The following is a 25,326-nucleotide window of genomic DNA, read 5'->3' as shown; positions in this document are numbered from 1 at the left end:
TATTTTGTACTCGTTTGTTGAATTTTTATTTGAATACATTTAGACCTTAAAATTGACAGCTGCTCACGGGCGCGCGTACAGCAAAAAAATCAACGTTTAACCTAGTTCGTTAAAAGCTTTCGCACACTTAGAGCATTTACACGTACGTAGCTGGGCAGTTAAGATAATTCATCTTTGTACAGCAAAGTGACGCGTCGAGTATTATTTGCAGCAAAAAATCTTAGTTCTAATGCTTCGAATTACACAGTCTTAGTTCGGGTTGTTTTGCTTCTAGTGAACGATATTTAACGATTCTTATTTTTATAGCAAAGCTCGCGAGAAGAGTGTGGCAGGAAATAAATTGCGTATAATTAAATTGGTTTAGAAGATTGGGATGATTTAATTGTAAATTTGTTAAAAAGCTTATCGAAATCAAACTGTCACTACGAGAGGGTTCCAAGCTATTCAAGTTCGGAAATGGAGGTCTAAGGGCTGTGTGTACCTGATTCGTCATCAGGAAGCTTGTTAAGATAGGCAATTGTTCCGAAAAATTTAAGTGAAGAAATTATTGAAGACTTCTTCCAACCAAATTCTGGACCCAGATTGCAATGGCCAACGGAACTTAGAGCGATTCTTTGTTTGATATTGCTTCAAGGAACAATCGTGCTCCCCGAAGAAAAGCCGTTAAGCATAACAGAAGTGATGGCAAAACACATTTTAACTATCGGGTTAGATGCAACGCAATAAAGCTGCTGCCGTCTTTAAAAAGATTCTGGCCCATAAGTCGAGTTGAATCTCTTTGATGAGTATGTCCAGCAAAGTGATTGGCCATTATAGTCTTTGCTTGTAGGCCGTCCAACCACATAGTGCACGACCAAACAGTGAGCTTCTGAGGAGATCTAGCAACTTCATTAACTTCATGCGGTCTTGACCCAAGAGAAATGAGAATGAGAATGGCGAAGAATGGGTCTCGCATGACTCTAACAATATTGAGATCTATGTTGCACTGACAGACTGTTTCCCCTTACGCAGGACTGACTAACCAGCTACAGATAGGCTTAGTCAAGGAAAACGGAGCACGAATAAATTTTCAACAAACTCAGAGGGCTTAAACTATCATTTCAAGAGCTCTGTGGTTGTTGAACATTCCTTTTTGCTCCGGTTTAAACGAACTCCAGAGCCACATCTGGGCCGTGGGTTGCGTATTTAACATGTCTGTATTACAGTGTGTTGTCAACTTGAGGATGTTCCCGAGAAGGAGAACTTTAAACTTTAGTCCAACAACTTCAACAGTACGATACTGTTATCTGTTGTAATATGAATGTAATATGAAGATAATTGTAATATGAATACCGAAGAGGATAGGCAAGGGTCTTGGACTAAATCAAGCTCTTTAAAGCTCAAAATATTCTCCTACAATAAGATAGGATAACCCCTTTATTGTATCAGAATCAATGATCTTTACCTGAACTTTACCGTACCTGTGTTGGAGTACAGGCCTTCAGAAAACCTCACTCTAGTGCGAGGACCCTAGAGATAGGGGCTCCGGGTCGGAATCACCGATCCGATCCGATCCGACAAACGGGTTGATCTGCCCATCCCTAGTTTGGACCCAGAGGTCTATTAGAACACACCTTGCCTCTAATGTTGGAAGACTACGTTCGAAATACTTTGCTTAGCTTGTAACGTGTTCTTTAGAATGTTGTTAATTAAAATCGGGGACCTAGGTTAAAGGAGTTGAAAGGTTGGAAAATGCATTTTAGTTCCTGCCACACCCTGTAAACACATCCTGGAAGAGAGAGAATTATGCTGAATTGTATCCTAAATCGTTCGAATCACGTAGAAAATTTGACTCATCGCTCATTGAAAGGGGGCTCATGCTTTCAGTGAAGGAAGAACAAATTTTATTTTATTTATTTTATATTATTTATTTTTTTTTTTTAAAATTAACATTACCGAAACGTCCTAACATGGGAACGAATTGATTTTTAAAATTTTAGTTTCTTCTTTGTGTTCGATTGAAACCTTAATGTGCACATCATCGACATCCTTCTCAGATGTGCTTGGTGGAGTTAGTACGAGGGATTTCATTTTCATATGTTTGTTTCTAACCTAAGAAATGTACACTAACTCTACAATCGTCCTGTATTCGTCTTCATAGTGCGGTGTCTATAAAAATATATCCTAATCGTTACAACATGTTCGAGTGTGGTATTGGCGATTTAATAACGAGCACCCTACCATCATGGATCACAGATAATTCCGAGTCCTGCCGTACGACTCTGATACTACCATCGCCGCTCGTTAGCACGTCCGTAGTGCTACAGTCTGCCCCGGGGTCAATGCTCGAGGGTGAACGTGGATTGATGGACATCAGCGTTTTCACCGTGCCCTGCCGTTCACACTCTTTCGAGCCCGCACTGTTTCTGCTCGATCGTTCCCGGGACCTATCGTCACCCGATCGTGCCGGTACGTTCCGATCGGCAGATGAGAGGCTTACCCTGGTGCCACGCACGGTCCAGTGGCAAAAGTCCAAACTGCACTCCAGCATATCCTTGGCGGTGCTGCGCGAATCCTTATCCCGGCTATTGGTGTTGTTGCTGTCCGGCTGCTGTCCGGCAACACCGTTCGAGCGTCTAACGCGCCAGAACGCTGCCCGGAACTGTGTGTTCATGCCGACGTAGATGATCGGGTTGTAGCAGATGCTCGATTTGGCGATGAGTGCCGGCAACACGGCCAACCCGGGCCCAATAAGTTCCGGTGGTCCGAACTGTTCGATCAGCGCAAAGGTAGCGTACGGTGTCCAAGCGATCATGAAGGCGACGATCATCACCGCCACCATGGAGGTGACGCGTCGTTCGGCACGGTTTACACGTCCCACGCGTGCAGAATTCTGAGGAGAAAACCCGGGCAGACAAAATATACTCAGCTTTAAAATAGATAGTAGAACATACGAGTTCATTCATGCTTCATTTTTTTCTGGGGGGCTGTGCGTAGCAAGCCCAAATGAAGTTGCCAGTAGGCGTACGCAGATGCTTCTTTACCTTACGCATTTCGAGCACGATGTTGATGTAGCTATAAATAATGACTGCCAGTGGGAGTATCAGGCCAAAGATGAAGAGAAATATGATGTAGCTGGTTGCATTCGTTGTCTGCGACTCCCAGTTCACCGAGCAGCTAGTGGGAAAGGGAAAAGATTGCGGAAAACCCGTTTATGTTTGCACCAATTACCCGGAGTAAAGGGCAAATGAAGTAATCAATGAAACCCACTCAGTTCTAGCGGGCTCCGATAGCGAAAGGATCAGGTAATGTTTTGTACCGAGCAGTGGGCAAAGCGGCCATATTAAAAGCTTTTTAAATGCGGAAATTTGACTTGAGTGTTTGTGTGTGTGTGCGTATTGAGTTGTGATCTTGGTTTTTTGTTTGAAATGGTGGATTTGTTGGATGGTGGTTGACAAGAAGAAGGAAATTAAGTCGTAATGTTTCGTTCGCTATGAACGGTGATTCGTCGTGGGAACCTTCTTCTTCCTTCTTCAATGTTTTTTGTTATCTGAGTTGAGTTTCCTTTGAGAAAGAAAAAATATGGTAGAGCTAATTAATCTTTGATCATAAGCTTATTGCAATAAGCATCCTAAGGTACGCTTAGTACAATTTGTTGAAGAAAGATTAATTAGCAAAAAAAAAAAGATGTTTGTTTTAAATTACTGCGCAAAATCATCAATTGGAAGGTCTTATTGCTTTTGCCAACTGGTTGAACATTGAAATAACATGTATGAAGGTTGATAAATAGAGATTTGTTACAAGTAGATCAGTTCTCGCAGTGGTTTTATTATTCATACTTCTCAGCAACCATAAATTATTTTGAACACGAATCACACCATCAAATGAACAGCAAAACAATGGAAAATAATAAAAAATCTCCTCTTTTTTATATACATATCTTGATTTTTACTTGCGAAATTGCATCCTATACCAAAGAAAGCTACAAGATTCACAATGGAGGCGCCTGGTATATTATGATTTTTATTGGATTGGATCAAAATTAAATCAATTTAAAGGGAATAAAAAGTGAACATAAAGAATGTTATTGTGATTTAAGGCTGAAATTTAAAAGTGTCAAGATACTTTTACGATTTACTATTTAATAAAGATTTGTTGTTAAGCTACCATAATCCTTTACCAGAAGAAGTATTAGTTTTTATTTGTAAAAAAGGAATACAGAGGAACAAAATATATTCTAGCAGCGAAATGTCTCACATCTTAAAAAAATATACCTATTTCAAATAAGAGTGAGTGTGTTTGCAAAATGGGTAAAAAATTACAAGATTCGTAATGGAGGCGCCTAGTATATTTTGGTTTCTCGTTATTGGAGAAAAAGTGCAATAATTGTAAAAAATACTCTTAGTGTTTTCATAAATTTGAAGAAGAATAAGACAAATGTCAGATTTAAGGGTGATTTTTGAAACAATTGTAGCACTTTTTTTATCCTTTTCTCTATAAATATTTAAGTTGAGCACGACTAAGCCTTTGTCCACAGAGCTGGTAATTATTACTAAAACAGATGTATGAAAAATTTAGTTTAGAAGTTTATTTAACTTTTCACAAGAATCATACTAATTTTTACAGCTTGTATACTATTCGAGAATAATACGAAATAAAAATTACAAAATTCTTAATGGAGGCGCCTGGTATATTTTGTTGCAAAGGACACCAATATTTGATAATCGTTATATTTGCAGTTTATCATAAAATTTCAATGCCTTTTGCCAGCAAATTTTATAAAATACAGGAATTTCAATAATAGAAGTATGGATGAACGGTTAAATAGTACGCTTTCGAACAACAATTCTTCAAGATCGCCAAATTTAGATAAAATCTATCCATCGTTCCTTTTAAAGGCGTGGGTACACAAGCTATGAATCCGCCAGCGCAGGAAACCACCAACTTATTAAATTCGCGAGAACTTGTAACGCCGACCAAGATACAGAGTTTGAATGAAGGGTACATAAGTCTGAGTCAACAGAGTGAAATTATTGGACTGAGGCCGTTCTCGGGTTATGCAAACAATTGTTAATTCCAGCAATGCAGAAGTGAGCATCTTCCGTTTAGCTGATCAGTCGTTCTGGATGGTTGCAAGAAAAAGCGACTTTGGCCTAAAATTTTGCTGATTCGAAAAGTATCGGAAAAGACTTATAAGTTTCATGCAATAATATCATGAACGGTTGGAGGAGTTACTTGGAAATAAAAGTCATTCTATGGCTCAAGGTAGCTCCAAGTTAAGCCAATAATTGCTATAAATAATTGGATGAGACATTTGTTTTAAACAAGCTATTCGAATATATTTTCAATATTTCATTGCTCATGCTTTGCCACTATCAACCCCAAAATGTATTGGCCTTCCAGTGTTGACATTCTTGTTCTGATTTCACCTAAAGCTGGATAGTCTGTAAAGTGAACGGAAAGACAGCCCGGATGGGATTCGATAACCATTCCTACCGACAGTGGTGAACAGTGGCCCTTCGGACCGCCCTGTATAATTCAATGCCTGCTCTTAATTATAAAGAAGGTAGCAGAGGTCAGGACAAGGTAGAGTACAAGAAAAAAATAGAAAACGTCGTAGACCGGAACCAAGAAGGGACACGGACAAAGAATTCGAAATAACAAATTAAAACTTGACAGCGTACTGCTTTGACAAGCAGTTACGAAAGAAATGATGCTGCTGTAAATTCAGCGAAGAATAAAATGTGTTGAAGGTATAAGAAGAACAGATTAAACCGGATCGAAGAAAGTAGCGAGAAAGTATCTCCAACTGCCCAAAACAAAAGAGAAGTAAAGTTTCATAGAAAGGTATTAGGGAAGAAAATGCCCGAAAAAGTTTGTCTCAGTGGTGCTTCGCTATTTGGAGACCTAACCACTTAGGACCAACCATTTTAGGAGTCCTAGTACTTCATACCCATGTCCTACAAATCACAGAGTCAACATGATGAGAGTATGTAAATAAACTCTTTCGGTCTATGCATAATTTCTTGGTAATCAATAGGCGTTTGACATGTAACCGCAACGGGGACCAGGACATTAAACAATAAACAACTTTACATCAAGGGAGCCGTAAGGGCAAGGCCTCACAAGGTTGCAGGGCTGAATAACCTTACAACATCTATAATCCAGAGATGTTAGAACTTTAAGTCACATGATCGCCAAAGGCAGCAAACTGTGTTTCTGGGAAATGACATGCCAAGGGTCCTGTTAAATATATGTCCGAAGCAAATAATGTAGCGAAATGTCAAATAAAAGGAAGGAACTCATATGTAGAACACAAAATTCGGCGTAAAAATTGAAGATTTGCCCAACTTTTTAGGCATTCACTCATTCACTTTTGGAAAATATTACTTGCTGTTTCCAATTTAAAATCGATTTCGAACTCATCCTACACTTTGATCCCCTGGCCTCAGGACATCATGTTCTACGCCGATGAGGTTTTCGAGTGGGGAAGATTGATTCCAGAAAATCTTCATCGAGTGGATTATTGGTCGGGGAAGAATTTCGGAAACGGACTGACTGACTGATTGATGGTACACGTTCGTCGCCCAAACTGCCAGCACATAATCGAGGCATTTAAAGATATTCCCTCCCGTACCGTGGGCCACTGGCAGAGTTTGTTGAAACAAAATCAAATCACATCACCGTACTCCACCTTCGGGTCGGGCGGATTAGTCCCGCGTGTGCGAGTGTTTGTGTGTGTGCGGGGCAGTAACCTTCAACCGGCACACTATGCCAGCGAAACCAGACGAGGTGGAAAATTTCATCAGCCCAATGAACCTTTTTACTCAAAAGGAATGTTATTACACTGTTGGGCCGGTTGTGTCCTCAAGCCTTCGCATGGGGATTAGCGTCCGCACAATGTCGACCATAGTTATGTCGGGCAAAGCACTTCGAAACGGGTGCCTGGCAGTTCCTAGCAGTCCCCCCTCCCCGTTCCGTTCTAATGCTGCGTTTGACGTTATCCACGCTGAATGGTTTGAAATGCTTTTCAGTTGCGGTCCAGGGGGGCTCCAGCTGTGATTCGCTTCCGGCGGGACACACGCACTACTAATATGCCATGCCAAGCCATCCAAACAGTGGGTAGGCAATTTTCGGGTGGTGAAATTATTATCTCTCACTAAATGATTATGTTGTGCAATCGAGGGATGAATGGGTGGGTGGTTCGGTACATAAGGGGGACTCGCCGACCAGGTACGGAACCATCATCATCGCCTTGCAGTGGAAAATCATTGGACACGAGAGTGGGCTGGTGTGAGCCACATTTCGTCGAATACTACATTCTGTGGCCCGGTAACCCGATGGCTTGGTCCCTCGTAGATTTTGAAACGGAGGGGGTTTCTATCATAATGGACCGCTAAGCACGCGGCGAGAACCTTTCAGCAACTTCAGGACGGAATGTTGATGCGGAAAAGTGAATTAAAGTGATGCTATCGGCCCGTGTTCGCCAGTTTTCATCTGGTGGGTTTCATTATTATGCTTCCTTCTCTGTTTTTTTTCCCGTATACGCTTCTTGCACTCTGTGTCAATTTGTCAATAGTCAATTGGTTTACCTTATGTTTGCCGCTTCGTTGACGTAGGCACCCCAGCCAAACAGTGGCGGCGACGTTAGGGCAAATGAATAGCTCCAGATGAACAGCACCGCCAGGCAGGCACCTTGTTTCGAGCGGTTCTGGGCGGTGAATGGGCGGCTGATCAAACAGAACCGCTCGTACGACAGCACGGTAAGCGTTGTGATTGAAGCGATTCCTGTGAAAAGGAAGTACGGTTAGCTTACGTTTGGCGGGTGGTTTGTTGTTTGCTGTTCACTTTCTGCAACAAATCATGCAACATTTCTATGGCCATTCAGTTCCGCCATCGAGAGGGACGAACATGAGCGTGTGTGTGTATGCGCGGTAAACAATGAGAAGGCTTGTAGTCTACGGGGGGGGGGGGGAGTAATAAGCTATTAACTATTAAACAGAATGTGTTTCATTGTGCTAGTAGAGTAAAGTAATGTCACTGTCGTGGGAATTAAATAAGTATGTTTTCTCAGTAAGGGTGAATCACTGCGCAACATGATTTCGATTGGGTTCGTAATGGAATACGAAGAAGCAAGAATGTAGGGGTTTTCATCTCACTTCAATTTGTGGTGAAATAAATTTAGCTTAACAAGAAGTTTTATGATGCTTTTTCCTAATATGGTCTGTTTGTGAGGTAAAGAGCTTTGGGCTAACCAAATATTGTTAGTTTTAGGAAAAGTGATACAAAACTAACAATTTACAACCCAGTTTCATCAAATGTCTTTTGAGAAGAAAAAATTACAGCGTAAACTAAGCGTAAACTTGATAAATGTTACCCAGAAAATCTGCAAAATAGAGGCCTATTTGGAGAACAAATAGACTTAGATAAATCGTACTACAAAAATGGCATCGAAAAATAAGAAGATTACTGTAATTACTATAACGCTCTCGAAGCGAGTAGAGAGACTTATCTATCCAGCTGATACATTTAGGCAAACAATTCTTGAACAAAGCAATTCAACTTGATATAGATGACGATTTAAAATCTTGTGTAATGTATAGAATTTATTTAAGTATAATAGTTCATAAATAATTGTGTGAACGGTTAAAGTGTTTCAAACTAAAATATATTCGAGCAAGAAACTCTATCGCAAACTCTAGTAAAACAAACTTTAAATAACTATTTTTAAGAAGCGATGTCAATAATAGAAGAGGTTTAATAAAATTAGTTGTGGCAATCCCGTGGCCGAGGCAACAACAGCACCGGTCTGCAAATAGCAGGACTGGAGTTTAAATCCCATCCAGACTGTCTCTCCGTACGCGCAACAATCGCGGAAAGCCAGAAACTGGCAGGCCGACACCTTGCGAGTGCCGAGGATGAAAAAGTTAAAATCTGTTGTTGCGTATTCCGTGTGTTTGAATAAAACAGAGTCGGCTGTACTTAAAAATCTTGATGAATGGGGCGGCCTGGTGATGAGCGTGACATTGGCGAAGATCTTCACATGGCAGGACTGGGGTTCAAATACCATCCAGGCCGTTTGCCCATGAGAGGACTGTCTTTCCAACGACGTGGTATCAATAAGTCTAGTAAATTGATATCAATAAGCAATAGATGGTCGGCGAGATCGAACAGTTTAAGACATGTTTTTGATACCAGACGGACTGAGATGTCCTTGAATAACTGTTAAGGCAAGATTAAAATAAAGTCAAATACAATCAACTCCAGTAGTCTTGGTCTGTCTTTTTGGACTTGCTCATTGCTCGACGTTACCCGTAGCCGGATAGTCAGTCCTTCGTTCGTGGAAAAGGTTGAAATATTGATTATGAAAGATCAACTATAGCATTTTGCTAACCCCAGACCATCCCAACATACACAGTAGATAAGTAGACAGTGTTCAAGTCTACGATCTGTATTTCTTCAAATTTTCAATGGGCGATTTAAGTCAGAGGTAAGATCCTAAGAGTCAAAAGACGTTGTTCTGTTCTGAATAAGGCAAATAGAACGCTTCGTTTTATCGTTCATTTGCCCCTCGGAAAATCGTGATCCTTTCTTATATTGCTGCTGGGTAGTTAGCAGGCCAGAGTATAAAGGAATGGATCGAGAGAAAGAGAGAGAGAGAGAAAGAGCGAAAGAGAGAGAGAAAGAGCGAAAGAGAGAGAGAGATATATGGAAAGTTAGAGTAAAATGGGAATTCCTCTTTGTTGCTATTCGCCGCTATCTTGTCGTGTAAACGGAAGCGATCCCTTGTTATCGCCATCGTTATCGACTACTTGATCTTGAATCGATAAGAATGCGATACTCTCATATCCGATTTTATTTCATCGTCTGGCTTCTCTCCAATGATCTGGATACTATGGCCCCTTTATCCATAGTTCCCTACTTCCGACTTTGAGAAAGACCTCTTTGCTTAATTCATGCTCGCAATACACGCCATGGCCAACATAACCCTTTTTTTACGGCACATTGGGTCTTTAATGACTCCTAGCGAGCTATTTGATTTTGGGATCCAGGCGTTTTCTTTCTCGTTTTCTTGAAGAACACACATGGTACACCCTTGAAGTATTCTAATAACATTAAATAATGGTTATAATTTTTAGAAGATTGAACGTTACTGTCGAATTTCTAGTAGAGACGTTTGACTTAGGTAAAATTCTATCAGTTTTCGTCAAAGCAAGAAGACATTTGAAAAAAACCTTTCCCTCAAACAAAATTTAACCTCTGTTTAAGAGTGCCTATCATCCGATATTTCAATACCCTACCCTAAAGCAGTCGTTCATACCCATTTATCTAGGAGCGGAAAATAGATTACCTTCGAAAGAAATTGTTAAAAAACCTCAACTTTTCCCGGGCAAGACCCCGCGGGGGGGCTAGGCGAATGATGGATATTCCATGTAATTGATGCTGATATCTTTTTCTCCCCTCTATTGACAGTCGGTTACTCGCGAGTGTGGAACCGCTGCTTCTGGTATCGTGTGCGTGGTCTGATATGTATCGTTGTTGGTCGATCCTTGCGTACCCGGGAAATCTGTGCGGTCCGGTTTTGCCTTCAGGCCCGGCCGGCTTGGATGACTTTCGATCGTGGAAAGGTAAGGAAAAACTCACAACCCACAGAAAGGAGAATATTGATCGATTGGCAAGCAGGGCACAAGGACTCCTGAGGTTTTTTTTTCGCTACAAACACAGGACTATTACCGACAGTGCTCCCGGTTTGAATCGATGACAACCCTAACCAAACATTCGGCGTCTTACAAAACCGTACCGAACCGTATCGCCCGTTTTCAATTGATGGCATAATTTACCACACCCGAAGGGATTTTTTCTCACGGTACCTTGCATGAACTTGGTTTTGGAAAATTGGTAAAACCGGGCGGGGGGAAGAAAGTAAAACGAAAAAAGCGTTAGCAACGTTATCATCATCACCGAGACTTCGGCCGTCTTGTACGGGGCACAATTTGTAAACCATTTCCAGTGGTACAATGTGAGGGGTTGCGTAGACAAGGCGTTCGGGTGGCAGGCATCGAACGTCAAAGGAAGTGGGATTAATCGTGCAAAAGTTAGAACCACTGCCATCCAACCGTAAACCCGCCCGGCGAGTCGCTCGTCGTTCGTTATCATATGCGTAACATCTCGGCCCGTGTCACGGAATGGAGTCGCAATCGTTCGCCTCCACCATTACCGTTTGTTGCAGCCAAAAGTACCAATAAAAGCAGACGGTAAAAAGCTCCGATATAATCCCTAATCGGATTGAACCTCTAATGAGCACGGGGACGCGACGGCAGAGTCTGAAGATGAAATAGCGGCCCGAAATCGAACCAGGGATAAGCCAGGAGCAAATGGTGCCTCCTCACTCTCTCCCTCTCTCTCTCTCTCTTGCTTGTTGATAAATTTGCAAATATTTTAACACGAAAATACGTAACTTGATGAAATTTGCCAACTTTTACGACCGAAGACTTCACAGTCGATACTGGGACGGGTACTCGGGGGAGTTTTTTCTCTCGCTCTTGATCAAGACCAGCCCAAGAACAGATATTTGATGAACGATATGCGTTGACGTCCACGAAAGAAAGAACGAAAAATTAAACATGTATATTGGTGACGGTGCTGCAAAACCTCACAAGCCGTTGCGCGGCAAATCGCTGACAGATGTGTCAGTCAGCAAAACATTTTCGGCAAACCTCCCCCGACGAAAAAAAAAAAATCTTGAGGCGAAGTAATGCTGAAACGACTACAAACAGAGCGCACCCGTGTATGCTTTTGAACGGAAGCAGCTTAATCGCATTAGGAAATGGAAATCACTTCGCGTCGGATTACGGTGCAGATTAATTTGCCCGAGCGTGGAAGAACGTCCTCGTGGGAAGAGATTGCTGGTTGGTTGGTCCTTCGCATCCGGCAGCAGAAGATTTTTCTTTTCTAATCACGTACATCAATATCAATTTCGATATCGGGCCGACTTGGGCTTTTCTCGCATGGTCTGTGCACTGTTATTGGTAGCAAAACTCAGTGGTATCAATTAACTGTCCGGGCTCTGCTTATCGGCATGATGAAGAGCGAAACGTTCGCGCTCGGGCAAAACCGTCCGTCCAAATGGTTAGTCAATCGTGTGTCCCTCGGACGGATCGATCGCTTGACTGCGGCCGAGATGATGAAGCGTGTAATATGAAGAGGGATGAAAATTTATTCTCCATTTTTCTGGTCTAATAGGTAAGGCGCTTGAATTTCTTCACTGTGCGATGGCTGTTACATCCATGCTTATACATTGTCGCTTGCGCTTTAATGGAAGCGTGATGTAGTTTTGGAAAGTAAGTAATTAAATATTTGTTGATGTTGCTTTCTTTAGCAATTGAGTGGAATGATTGGCATGATGAGAAAGGGAGGAAGAAAAATGGTCTAAAGTTGCTTACATGGTTTTACCGAGGGACTAGTAATGTTTGAACGATTACTGGATTCTTTCTCTCTCTCATTTCTTTGCCTAATGACCTCTTGGGCTCTCTCACTAAGGATAGACGGTCCGGGTGGGATTTGAGCCCCAGTCCTGCCGTCTATCACCGGGCTGCTACTGGATTTTAAACAGCAAAAACTCTTAGAACCTGTATCTCTGGCTTAAGAAATTTGCATCTATCGAATCTTCTCATACGTTGCTGGAATGAAAAATGCTTGTCCTGACTGCGTCATCGGTAACTCGAAGGTGGAAACTTTAAGGACCATCTTCCATAAGGCAATATATGATACAAGACATACGATGATGACATAAACATCGTTGGTTTGAGGCTTATCAAAGGATCTAGCAAGCGGTACTAATCCACAAGTTAGATAGTTTCTAACATCAAAATAATGGTATGAACGGCCGTGCTAGCCAACACTTATTTACGCAGATGTGATGAGAGATAGGGGACCGTACTTTTGAAGTCGTCTAAAATTTCGCTTATCTAGGGATAAAAGTCAGCACCGATCACAACATTGATGTTGACGTACACGGCTGACAACCGGTCACACTGCTGCAACCTGAGGCAACTTCTCCACTCAAAATACTTGTTGCAAAGGACGAAGCTGGAACTGCACAGAATATTCATAATTCCAGTACTCACATACGCCTCTGAGACTTGGACATGGTGTCTAAAGCTGACAAAACGCTCTTAGTCGCGTTTGAAAGGAAGATGCTCAGACCTCTTAGGCTGGGAAGGACTATGGAGCAAATGCTTTAATGACGAGCTCTATGAGTTGTCCGCTGATCTCACCAGTGTGTAGTGAATTTGACCCGGCTTCGGTAGGCTGGTCGAGTGATGAGAACGGCACCGGACGACCCAGCCCCTAAAGTCCTTTCAAACTGTCCATATGAACACAGGAGACGTGGTAATGGATTATGAGGTGACTACGCTAGACCGTGAGCGATATCGAGGATTGTTGTAGCAGACTGTGAGAAGCGCCTGATAAGTGAGTTTGTAACTTATCCGGACACTGCAGGAGCTCCAACGATAAGAAATAATTCAGTCTAGAAATCTGAAATCTGAACAGGTTCCCCTTCCGTCTGATAAGAAATGCCTTAGTCCCAGTGGCCGATCAAGGTCTTTGGAGTCCCCGAGTGGAATGACAGTTGAGGCCCTCTAACTGTGACTCGTTGTTGAGTAAGACCAACCGGATTTTCCTCGTCGACTAGGCCCCGCTAACCGATGAGGCCCCGAGCGGTCGCTCCTTGCGCTCCTAGGTTGATTCGCCACTTCTTACCAGAAATGTCTTGAAATGGACAGGTAGCCGAAAAAATGTTACAAATTCCATTTAATCTTGAACAGTATCCACAAATGGTAAAAGCTTCAAATTATCTGGAAAACCCTTTACTGCTAGTGTATATAAATTCTCTATCTATAGCCGAAAGTTGAAGTATTCAATAGCGCTCCACAAGCTCTAATAGGTTCTTTCCGTAGGTACTAAGCTGCCCAGAAAACGAAGCATTATTTTGTCAGGACTTGCAGCCACGCTGCGTGCTGAGGTCGAACCAAATTTAATCACTGATGAGGTTTAGCTTTTCAGTCGATTCGCCGTTCCTGGCGTTGTCCATTCGTATTTAAACACCCCTACCGCTTCGGGGCGGAATAAATGCGTCACATTAAAGGGGAGATTTTGCATATTTTGGCCGGGAACGTTCTCGTCCCGATCAGGCCCGAACCATACGGCAGCAAGATTGCGTGAACAAAGTACACTTTGTACGGGGCTCGGCTCCTTTGAAGATGATTACTGAATAAATTTCCCGCAAAAGAGTTTTCCCACCCGGTGGTTAGTCCGCGCTTACTGCCCTTTTGTATAATCGCATGCAGAGCGTTTTGAGGATGAGCCCACAACAGCCTCGTCCACATACCAATTGGTACGTCTCTTCATTTGATGGTGGCGAGTGAAATTTTGCATGGCTTTAATCCCTCGGTTCAGTAAGGGATTAGTGTAGCTGTATGTTTAAGGAATGAATGCAGTAAATAAATAAAAGGAAAAAAGCATACTGTTCTAGCAAATAAATTAACACCCTGTGAGGGAATGGGATGCGGTATTCGGTTCGATTTTCACGGCATCCTTACCTAGCAGTGACATGAAAAACCCGTACGCCACACAAACACTTTTCCCGTACAGCCAGCGGTGGGAGATGGCGGACGTCAGGGTGAGCGGATTGCCGATGATCGATACGGAAAAGTCGGAGCAAACTAGGTTGAACAGTATAATGTTCATCGGCGTCCATAGCTGAAAATCGGGAGAGAAATAGAAAAGTGTGTTAAAATGTTAATCATGGCTGGTATTGTTGGGAAGTTGTACGACCAACTAGGAGGACGATGATGCTTTTTTAATAACTGTCGGTGAAATGAACTTTATTTGTTCGTGACATCGTGATAAGTTACTTTGGAACATTTTATCATTGAAAATGCGAAGTAGTAAGTCTATCCGAAGTTCAGGTACAGAAAACTTGTTATGAAAACAATATTTTATACTGTTCATATCTCGAAAACAGTCGGCTTGTTTACTTTCTGCTCTATCGTACGCTCGGTGTCGTGCAAATTGCATACTTAGCAGGCGTTTGACGCTTTGTGCAGTGATTTTTCCTCGGAAATGATTCGGACATTTGCTTGACATATTTAAAAACAGAAAATCTGGTATGTCGTGAAAAATGCTGCGGAAATGTCTCTTGAAGCCACTTGACATGGGTGTGGAAAAGCATTTGAAGCAAAAGGGACATTTCATCGGTAGGAAATGCTGCATTTTTCTTGTTTTTGTCGTCTTTTTGGTCAGATATAGTAAACTCTTAAACATGATAAGAATTTCGTTATAATATATGTACTTGTAATTAGATTAAGGATTTTAAAGATTTTTTATTGAGCTTCTAGTAAGATCTAGATGGTGGCTGAAAACGGGATCTGTGAAAAAGGAAATCTGTTGCTGAGGAAGTTAATTTGTTTTGTGAAGCCAAATTGATTTTTACAACTGCTTATCTCATCTTATTGCGTCTAAACAAGTTCGGTTGTTATTTTTCGAATTTCCAGCTTCTTAGCTACAATCTCGCTCAATGTCCTAGAACAACTTTCGATGTCCTATGTCTTAGAGATCATTCCAACCATCCGCTGTCTTCTGTACAATATTCTCTGTATACAGAGATAATAATTAAGTGATTCAATCTGATTTGGATGAGCTAGTGCCAAAATTGTCCAGAAAAAGCACATTTGTGCTGGCAATGAGTTATATCCCTGCGAGTAAATGTTTTAAAAACGCGAGATCCATTGTGATAAATAAATATTACGAAATCTTTCCCACTTCTAGAGAAAGACGAATAATAGGTGACAGATTCCAGCTAGCCTAACAGTGTCGTGGCAGACTTTTCTAATGAAGAATATCCTGGGAAAGATGGACATAGTTACATTCAATTTCGATGTGGAAATCGCTTAAAATGAGTTGCTGATGGTTCTTCTAAAAAACATACTTTTGAGGGCAACCTAAAGAATGTTTTGGGGGCATCTCTATCGGAAAACCTTATCCAATCAGTCTGGAACTAATCGAAAATGCTCAAAAAGATCTACAAAAATACCTACTTTATTAAGACAGTCGTAACCAAGATCTCTTATTAGGTTGCCATAACGTTGCTCGAGACTAGGTGGTAAGGTTCTTGTAAAATGCTTCTTGAATATAAGATTCTGCAAAATGAAATCTTTGCAACTATGGTCAAGTTATGTGCAGGTGGTGGCACTGTGCGTTGAATAACCATTGAAATATTTGCTGTAAGCATTGAGCATTCTAGATATAAAACCTTTGAAAAAGTCCTGCATCCTATTTGTCTTCACAAATAATTTTAGAACACAATGATTGTCGTTAAGCTGGCAACTTTGGTATTGGCTCTTTTCTTACAATGTCCATATTAACCTCCTGACGTTGCGAGTCAAACGGTCTCCAAATCTACAATTTGCTATGAGCTTTGGAGTACCTCATAAGTAACAGACCACATACTCAAGAGTCACTTCTTGAAAGTTGCTTCCAGCCGCATCCAAGGTATCACCAGGTTTCCCTTTCCGGCGCAACCGAACCAAACCACCCCAAAAGTACGGGAATAAAATTGGACAACCGAAGGATGGACGTAATGGCACAGATATACGGCTCCGTAAGCATCCGCATCGTTAGAGCGCCGCAAACGAAATAATTGAACATGTGTTCGGACAAAGTTTGCGTGAAGCGTAACGACCAGCCATGTCTGGACCGGGGATGGACGGACGGACAGCGTGCTCAAATGAATCGTTACGATTTTCCCCCTCAGGTACGCCTGGTCGTGTGCCCCGGGTGATATTCGTGGCGTTAAGAGAGCGTCAACAATTGTTGAATGGAAAGCGAACCCAGGATGCCGAGGATGCTCCGCGACGTGTTTGTTCTTCGCTTCCTACGCAAATGCAGGGCCGGCTTACCTGTACATCCTTGTACATGAGGGCAATCACGAAGATGTTGAGAAAGAATCCGAAGAACCCGATGAAGAAGAGTGTCACGGCGGCACCATTGTAGGCCCACGGTGCCATCAGCTCCCGGTAGTCGGAATTGATGGAGGCAGCATCGGTGACGTCGTACATCTTCGATGCTACATCCTGCTAGCGATGATCCGTCTCCGGAAACCCCCAGAATATGGTTGACAAGTTGAAGTGTTCGCACGTTCGAGCTAGCGGGCGTACGAGGACGATGCTCTTGACGATTCCATACCTGCTCGAGAAGGTCAGCCGACGTCAATGTGTAGGGCAAGCTTGCTTGTTTTCTTCTTCCTTCCCCCAGCTAGAGAAGCTGCCGCTCTCTATACTGATGTGATGTGATGTAAACAATCTGTACGGAAGAAAAATCATATCCTTTCTGTTAGGAGCGCGATATGATTGATTGGAAAAATATGGCCCAAAAACGATTGCGACTAACAAAAGCAAGCGAGCAAGCAAGTACACAATACGTCCCTGATTGTAGAACTAAGGGAAGGACAGCATGTTCACTTTATCTATATTGGATTTTTAAAGACATCGAACGTGCATACGACGCCGAATGTACCTTCCCATTTGCTCTGCCTTTTTTGTCCAATTACTGTAAGCCGAAAAGTACCGAAACGCATGGGCCACGGAAAATAATCCGATCAAAATTTTGCAGCGCTTGTTTTTTTTTCCTTGACCCGCAGACCGCAAGAACATTTTAATCATTATTTTACATTCTGCTTTTTGCTACTATCAGCTAGGGAATTTCCATTGGAGCTTTTGGGTTGTGTGTCTGGATGTTGAAAAGATCCAGAACCTGCTGGCAGATGGCAGATGGTTTTTTGATGGATGAAGTTTAAAGGAAAAAAAAGTGGGTTTTTTGTATCGTTTATCAATGTTTAATGTTCTAACCGAAGATTCAGTGTTTCGCCGAGGACATAAACCGAGTGACTCGATGTTTAAGACAATGTGCTGTTTGAAGTGTAGCAGTACAACAGTCTGATGAAATTTGTGACTAGAGGCATGGACCGCATGAGTGACTTTTTAAATTAAATTGATTTTGCCTTCACAGATCTCAGAGCCTTCTGAGAAGCCTTAGAAAACTAAAAAGGCTTAAACTTGTAGAATAAATCCGTCAATGGTTCTGATCCTATCAGGTTGATCTTACGCATGTATCACGTTAGGTTTTTGAGATTGTTTGTCTGGAGCTTTTTTCGTACCAAACAGCCATCTTTTTAGGTTTGTTATTTAAAATGTGGCGTGATTGCCAAGACCTGCTATTGCAGCTTGGGTAGGTCTAAACTCGAGCATAACAGCGTTCTGCGCTCACCTTTCACGGAGTATTGGTCGAACGGACACGAGACCATTCAAAGAAAGGCAACACGATAAGAGACTCGCAACCTACCGTAGAGGGATTCTAGCCAAATGTCACCATAATATCATTCTCGGTATTTTTCTAGACATAGGACACTTCCTCAGTGAAACCCTTTGCAGAACTCAATATGCTTCTCGTAGTTTTAATCAATTGTCTACGGTTTTTTGTTTTTTTATGTCCAATAAAACATAAAAAAATTCGATTTATGCCTTCCGGCTTTTAAAGAGCATATCCGTTTTGTGTAATGCATCCTTTGCTGTTTTTTATAAAAAAAATTAAATTACTCGTTGAGCCATATGAGACAGATAAGCTATTTTTCATAAAATTAAATATATAAATATCAGAATTTTTAACTGTTTTGAACATAAGAATAATATAATAATGTCAAAGTAATTAATAAACTCAAAAAGGGAATACTTATACAGTGTGTGACAGAACAATAAGGCCACTGGTTATTTTGAGAATAACTTTAAAAATTGCACTGATGTTCTGCATAATTGCAGAGAATAAAAATATATTTTAGATATTCTCTGTTATTCTTCGTAATTGTTTTTTTACCTTTTTATCTTTTGTTTTTGATATTCTCGAGACACTGAAAGCAATTTATATCACAACACGGCCCATTTCTCACTACATGTTTTTAGCTTCGGCACATGTTGCTAGGCACTGTGCCAGGGATATTGATACATATTTTGAAAGATTTTATTGTAGTTTAATAGTTTACAAAAAAAACTGGGGAGAAACGAGAAGTATACATTTAAATAAAAAATGCATTTTAACTTCAATACTTGTACTCCACAGTGCAGAAGATTTTTAAAAGATTTTTTTAAGATTTTGTTTTAAATTATTTAAGATCCCCTCTTATTATCAGTAAAGTTTGTTTTTTGATAACCATAAAAAAACGATGGATTTTTGAAAGTGGTTTTATAACTATGATATGGCAAGCCAAATATGTCAGGCATAACTAAAGAGGTCGTTAGGTCAAAAGAAGTAGAGGCAGAGGATTAAAGCAATATTCAACCCAGTGAAAATATATTGTAAAAATGTGCATAAAATAATGGGAAAACCATGAAAAAACTTATTTTTGCATTTTCTACAAATTTGCAGACAATCATTTTTACCTAAGTATAAAACTTGTCTAGATATTCTCAAAGAACTAGTGGTCTTACTATTCTGTTACGCACTGTAGAACAATGAATCAATCTCACAGGTTCGTATGTGAACTAAATAAATGTCTTTTATTCTATTCTCTATTCCAAGGAACGATGTGAATAGTTGTTGGATTCATATTTTTCCAACATACTAAGCAGACAGGACAAAGGAAGCACCTCCAACATAAAAAAGGCCAACGAAATGCTTTGGACATGTCAGGTAATCGGGCAAAAAAAAACTGTCGTAAAGAGCACCCTTTTTCATCGAAGCCAGACATATTTATCATCAGCAGGGAGAAATAAGTCTTGCGTAAGATAATTGGTTGGACAATAATAACCCCAGGTAGGTGTTTTAGGAAGCCCTTTTAAGAAAAAAGGGAAACTGGTGAAAGCAAAAACAAAAAGTTGGTCCTTGGCACAATACAACAATAGCCCGTGCCTTTGTGTCGTCACCCATCCATCTTAATGTAATTTGCGTTGCATTGTAAGCGTGCTGAATATTTCATACACCACTAAACGAAATCAGGTGCCCGTCCGCTGCCACCGCCAAGCGCTAGAGTTAATTTTTAATGTCCTTTTACTCATCCCTTTTCCTTATCCACCAACGGTAGATAAACAATTAACTATCTCGCAACCCCGTCGGCCAGCATCCCACAACCGGTTGCGTGAAGATGTATGCCACAGGGGTTGGGGTTTACTTTTTATTGCAAAGTAATGGTGTGGCTTTTCGTGGCTGGCGCGTGTCACGTGACTTCACACAATGCAATCTTCGATTCAATTATAGTCTTTATCACCTTGTGTCTCTTGGGAAGGGTTTGGGTTTGTTCCCCGTTATTGTTATTGTTGCCCTAAACCTCTTTCTGTTTGAACAGACGTGCTACGAAAGCAGATAACAGCCGAGCAGCCTCCGTGCTTACCTTGTCCGACGCACAATGCGATGAAGAATGTTGGAACACAAAGCACAAAACCTTCCCTGCACGCTACACTTATCCTTCGCTGTGGTTTTGAAACCATTTTTGGTGCATATTTTTATCGCAACAGTTTTACTGGTGTCCTTGGCTTGGGTTGGTCCATATGTTAGACGCGAGAGTAAAACCACCCTGGTTCTGCCAACCCGAAAGTTCACGGGAAACGTAAATTAAATTCTTTCCCAACCGGTAAGTGGTACAATAACGTTACGCTTTTTAAGCATTTGTCGCACTGGGGAATGTCGGTTTTACAAGTCTAAAGGCAGAGCAGTTTTCTCATGCGATTTTTCACTCTTATTGCACTTAACTGGGGGAAGCATTATATTCACTATTCTTACGTTGGTTCAACCGGGTTTAAATTAATTCTTCGCTTAAAGTTGGAGCAACTCTTCCATAAGGCACTTCTTATAACTGGGACACTCTCTCAAACACGCCACCCCAAATATCTCTTAACCACTACGATGCTTGATTTTGTGTAAAACTCGCACTGAACGCTCGCTTCAAGCCCCACCGCCACCGCTTCACGGTTCGAAACTCCGGAAACGACGCAAGCAACGGTACGGCATCACGATCTGTTACAGCATCCGGCACTAGACTGAAACCATCCGTGGCGACGTGCGCTCTAATAAAATACGTACTTTTGTACCCACGCACGTATCGCGTGCTGCTGCCCGAATTCATCCATCAGTCCATGCGAGAGCGTCTTCAGAGTACTACGAGACGGGGCTTAGATCTCGCTTCGTTTCGCTTAGAAAGCAGTGAGTAGAGCGGAGTGAACGGAATGAGCAATCTTGCACGAAATTTACTCCCTAAAAAGCGGCGTGCCCTAGCGTGGCACGTTTGTTCCCCGAAGGAACGTATCGGAAGGCTTGAACTTGACCTTTGATAACATATTTCTACTATGGCGTACGACGGCTCGGCAAGGAAGGGTGCGTTGGTTGGCCTTTTTAATTGAAAATTTCACAATCATACTGATAGTCGAAGGAGTTCAAATGAGCCTAGACCTGAAGGCGGTTTCTTCAAACAAGTAAAAGCTATTCATTGCTCATTACCGATCATAAATCATGTTTTATGTCTTTATTTTCGAAGACAGATCGAGTGATTGGTCAGAGGCCAAAACGGGCGCCCTCCGTGTCAATCGCATTCGCAAACCGATGCGTGATGGGTGTCCGTTTTTGTCGATACTTGCAATTGATTCCCGCTTGCCAGAAACATTCTCCTCGGAATGTTACACGCAGACGAACTGGTAGTGTGGTGAGCAACTGCCGCTAGCAACTGCTTCTCTTGGCGGATGCTGTTGAGCTTCGGAGTCGTGCGATGTTCATCGATGACACTCGCACGGTTCGGGTCTCGTTTCGGGAAGAAAGCACCCGAACCAAGATGAACTCACGACACAGCTGGCTCTACAAAAAAAGTGGAGGATACGACCGATACGACTCCTGCCATCAGGCACCGGTTTGAGGAACGCATGGTGCAGTAGGGGGCGGTTTAGCGTAGAATTAGAATATAATCATATCCTGCAGTCAATGGTGGCATGAATCGCGTTTTTGAGCAAATTGAGCATAATAAAGGGCATACTTAGTTGGGAAGGACTTTTGCAAACGTTTTTGTTGTTGAAAGAAACAATGAAAAGCATTCTTACTGCGGAAGTTCACATGAGCTTTGGCCGCTTCGTTAGATTTGGTTTTTGTTGACTATTGTTAATACGATCTACTTAAATGAAGGAAGTTGGAGGAGTTCAGTTTGGTTGGCTCAGCTTGGGAATATGCAAACCATTCTTTTGGTTAAGGCGTTTGCGTTTTTGTGGCACTTAATGTTGGAGAAACTATTGGGATTATAAGACCTTAATTGAAGAGCTTTGCTGAGACATTGGCAACCGTTATGGGATATTGAAACGCCTTAAACGCCTAAAGAGCATGGAGGCCAACGATGCACTCATGTTTCTAACGAGTTAGTCAGCGATAGCTTTGGCAGTTTGGTGGCCGGGGTGATAGGGGCTCAGGACTTCCCACGGCAGGATTCGGCATCGAATCTCGACCGGACTGCACCACAATACTGAGGACTAACTATCCAGCTACGGGTAACATTTTGGTTCAAGGGAAGCAAGAAATGGCATTGATGAAACAGTTTGAACATGGAAGATTGTTCTCATTGTTTATGATAGCTAGCGAGGAACAGGAGAGCTTCAGATATCCAAATGGTAGTTTGAAAAGCATTCTGTTTTACTACTGAGCAACTACAGGATCTAGATGGATAAAGAGGAATGAATGAAAAAGTATCCAGAGTTCCAGAGAGCATCGAAGCTTTAAATTGAACCAATTGAATGTCCTTCAGGAAGACTGAGGACTCTTCGAGGGAGAATTGATTAAGAGAATCGAAGCAAGAACAAGCAAGCACCAAATATTGATAAATCTTTAACACACTCATGACAAGCTATCTGTAACGTTTTGGGATCAATTTGGAATTTTCGTATGATTGGGATCAAATCACATTCGGACTGATGACAGATACGCAAGACTGGCTGTCCAGCTGATAGTCCGAGAAAAGCAGACATAAAAGCTCCAATGCTCTGCCAAGTGGCCTTACGCTCTTGGTTGGTTTTTACCTTAGTTGTAGTCGGTTTATTGGTTAATGTTGAAAGTTAAGCTCTTTGGAATTGTAGGAAAATAACAGTTCCTTTGCTTTTACCTCACACTAAGTGGAGAAGACTCGGCTGATCATTCGCTAATGTGAAACCGAAAGTAGTTTGAAGATGTTTTTTTTCTGGCGCAGCCTGATAGTTAGTTGTGGCGCTGACTAAGTATAAATAAGTAATGTCCTCCGATTGTGAATTGCTGGAAAATGTTCTAAGTGTCGCGCTGGGAGACAAATGAGTCCCGCAGGAGAAAAACCCACAGAAGGACACTCTCCGTAAACTTGGTGTGGGAGACAGATTTGACATTAAACGGTACTTCCTTAGTGTTGGACATAAAGTGTGCCGGGTCCCCTGACAGTCGTCACTGTGACCAGGGCGACACGCTTCGTGTGAAAGATTTTATTTGACCAACAGTTTCTGAACTGGTTTGAATGGTTGTGGGTTTTTTAACATTCGTTTCCGCCGATTCCGGTCGACTTTTCTGTGTGACGATATTCAGTTTGTGAAGTTAATTTTTCACCATTTGCGCGAATGTCTAGTCTCTTGGATAAATGTGTGGAATGAACAAGTGTCCAAAGTTTAACTACTGCTTCTGTTCAAATGTTTGTTTGGAACGGAAAACTCGCTAAAATGATGGAGAGTGCTAAGTATTTATGAGAAGTTTATTAGTCCACACTATTGATTGGGACATGATTTTAAAAGTTTGGAACAATGTACTGGGATCACAAAAGTTTGTTCCTGAGACAAATCTGGACATAATTTAGGCTTTTAAAGTGTTTCTTCAAGCCCAGGATGTTGTATGATGTCCATTGCAAGGCTATATTTGATTTCATAGCAGATTTGTCCATGTGATATTGTGTAGCCATTTACTACGCAACGATAAGGAACACTTTGAAAAATGTAGTTCTTTCGGAATTAGATTTGTATTATTTATTGCTCGGCATGCAAGACTTTTCATTGCTTAACCTGATCATTTTTGCATAGAAGTATCGGGCCCTAGTGGTTTATCATTGGCTTGAAGAGAAGGAAGACATCAATTTTATCTGGTCGAATATTAGATCCATACAATGGAGCATTCCGTACGACGGCAGTGCCTGAATGTTTTACATGATTTGAAATCTAACAGATTTTTTTCCAAGAACTTCTTCTTCTTCCTTGGCACTACAACCTCGAGAAGTCTCGGCCTGCCATTTCTGGCTTTCTTTGACTTGATTTTACCCGTAGCAAAGTAGTCAGCCCTTCGTATGGGGGGAGGCGGTCGGGATGGGAATTGAACCCCGGTCCTGCCATGTGAAGACCAGCGCCGCTATGAGAACAGCTAGTAAGAAACAATACTTTTTAGACTGCATACACTTAATCATTCCCGTAGACCTTAGAATATTGTCGAGTAGCCTTGTAATAGGGCCAAATAAACTAAAAAAAATTAAACAAAGCTATGAGCTAGCCTAAGTATTGATTTTTGTTACTTTAAGGATTATATAGTACGTAACGAATATAATACATAAGAGCTTAACTGTTCCACATCGATTGGTCTTTACATATTTGGCCCTAATCCATAACACTGATGATGTAGACCTCGAATGGCGGTTTCCAAGATCTGGGTTCTCAGGATTCTAAGATTGCGGATGCTGGATCCCAGAGGTCAGATTTCGGCTCCCAAATCTTTTGGCATATGAAGAAATGGTCGAACTAGGATTCGACGCCATCAAAGTCAAAGTCATTCGCGCGTGACAAAGTCAACGAGCTATCAGATTTTCATAGCTGAAGGCATAGAACCCCGAAAAAAACTGTACAAAACATCACAAATTCACGCATAATTCAAATCATAACATTTTTCGATCAAAACGGGCCACTCTTTCGCCAAACAGTGCCCAGAACAAGCACAGCCAATTGTGCTACTCTTCCCACCATCAACGCCACTAAAGCCCGCTTTAGTAGCCAAATTATCGGAAGACGTGCAGGCGCAAATTTATGGCACCCTCGGTGGCACACTCGGCGTACAGTTTAAGCCGGCCGGGTTTCCACTGCACTCGATTCATAGGACATTTAGAAGGTAATAAAAATAAAGCGCTTCTACCCACCCACAGGTATCATCCGCAATCCGCGATGGCCCGCTGCTATTGTGACAAGGAAACGTTCAAACCAAATGCTTGAAGGTACGTATCGTGTATCAGTTGTGCACGGGAGTGCCGCCGAGTGGATAACGAGCAGCTATATGACA

The 25,326-nt window shown here is 41.7% G+C and overlaps 1 protein-coding gene across 1 annotated transcript; it reads right to left on the bottom strand.

The window, feature by feature from the left end:
* Nucleotides 1-21,226, bottom strand: LOC118508341 (vertebrate ancient opsin-like). The gene is made up of 6 exons (XM_036048022.1): nucleotides 20,420-21,226; nucleotides 16,941-17,343; nucleotides 14,583-14,742; nucleotides 7,572-7,767; nucleotides 3,024-3,156; nucleotides 1-2,872 (listed from the first exon to the last, which is right to left on the bottom strand). The coding sequence occupies exons 2-6, from the start codon at nucleotides 17,097-17,099 to the stop codon at nucleotides 2,171-2,173; spliced, it is 1,350 nt and encodes a 449-aa protein (XP_035903915.1). The 5' UTR covers nucleotides 17,100-17,343; nucleotides 20,420-21,226; the 3' UTR covers nucleotides 1-2,170.
* Between the last annotated feature and the right edge of the window lie 4,100 nt (nucleotides 21,227-25,326).

Source organism: Anopheles stephensi, chromosome 2 (genome assembly GCF_013141755.1).
Source record: "Anopheles stephensi strain Indian chromosome 2, UCI_ANSTEP_V1.0, whole genome shotgun sequence".
Classification (NCBI taxonomy): Eukaryota; Metazoa; Arthropoda; class Insecta; order Diptera; family Culicidae; genus Anopheles; species Anopheles stephensi.
The sequence above is the reverse complement of the archived record's forward strand: the minus strand, read 5'-3'. Positions and strand labels throughout refer to the sequence as shown.

Coding starts and splice junctions, on each gene's coding strand:
- LOC118508341 (XM_036048022.1), bottom strand. CDS start 17,099: ATGTACGACGTCACCGATGCTGCCTCCATCAATTCCGACTACCGGGAG. Junction 14,743..16,940: donor TCATGTACAAGGATGTACAG/GTAAGCCGGCCC, acceptor CCCGATTTTCAG/CTATGGACGCCGATGAACAT. Junction 3,157..7,571: donor AACGAAGCGGCAAACATAAG/GTAAACCAATTG, acceptor CTTTCCCACTAG/CTGCTCGGTGAACTGGGAGT.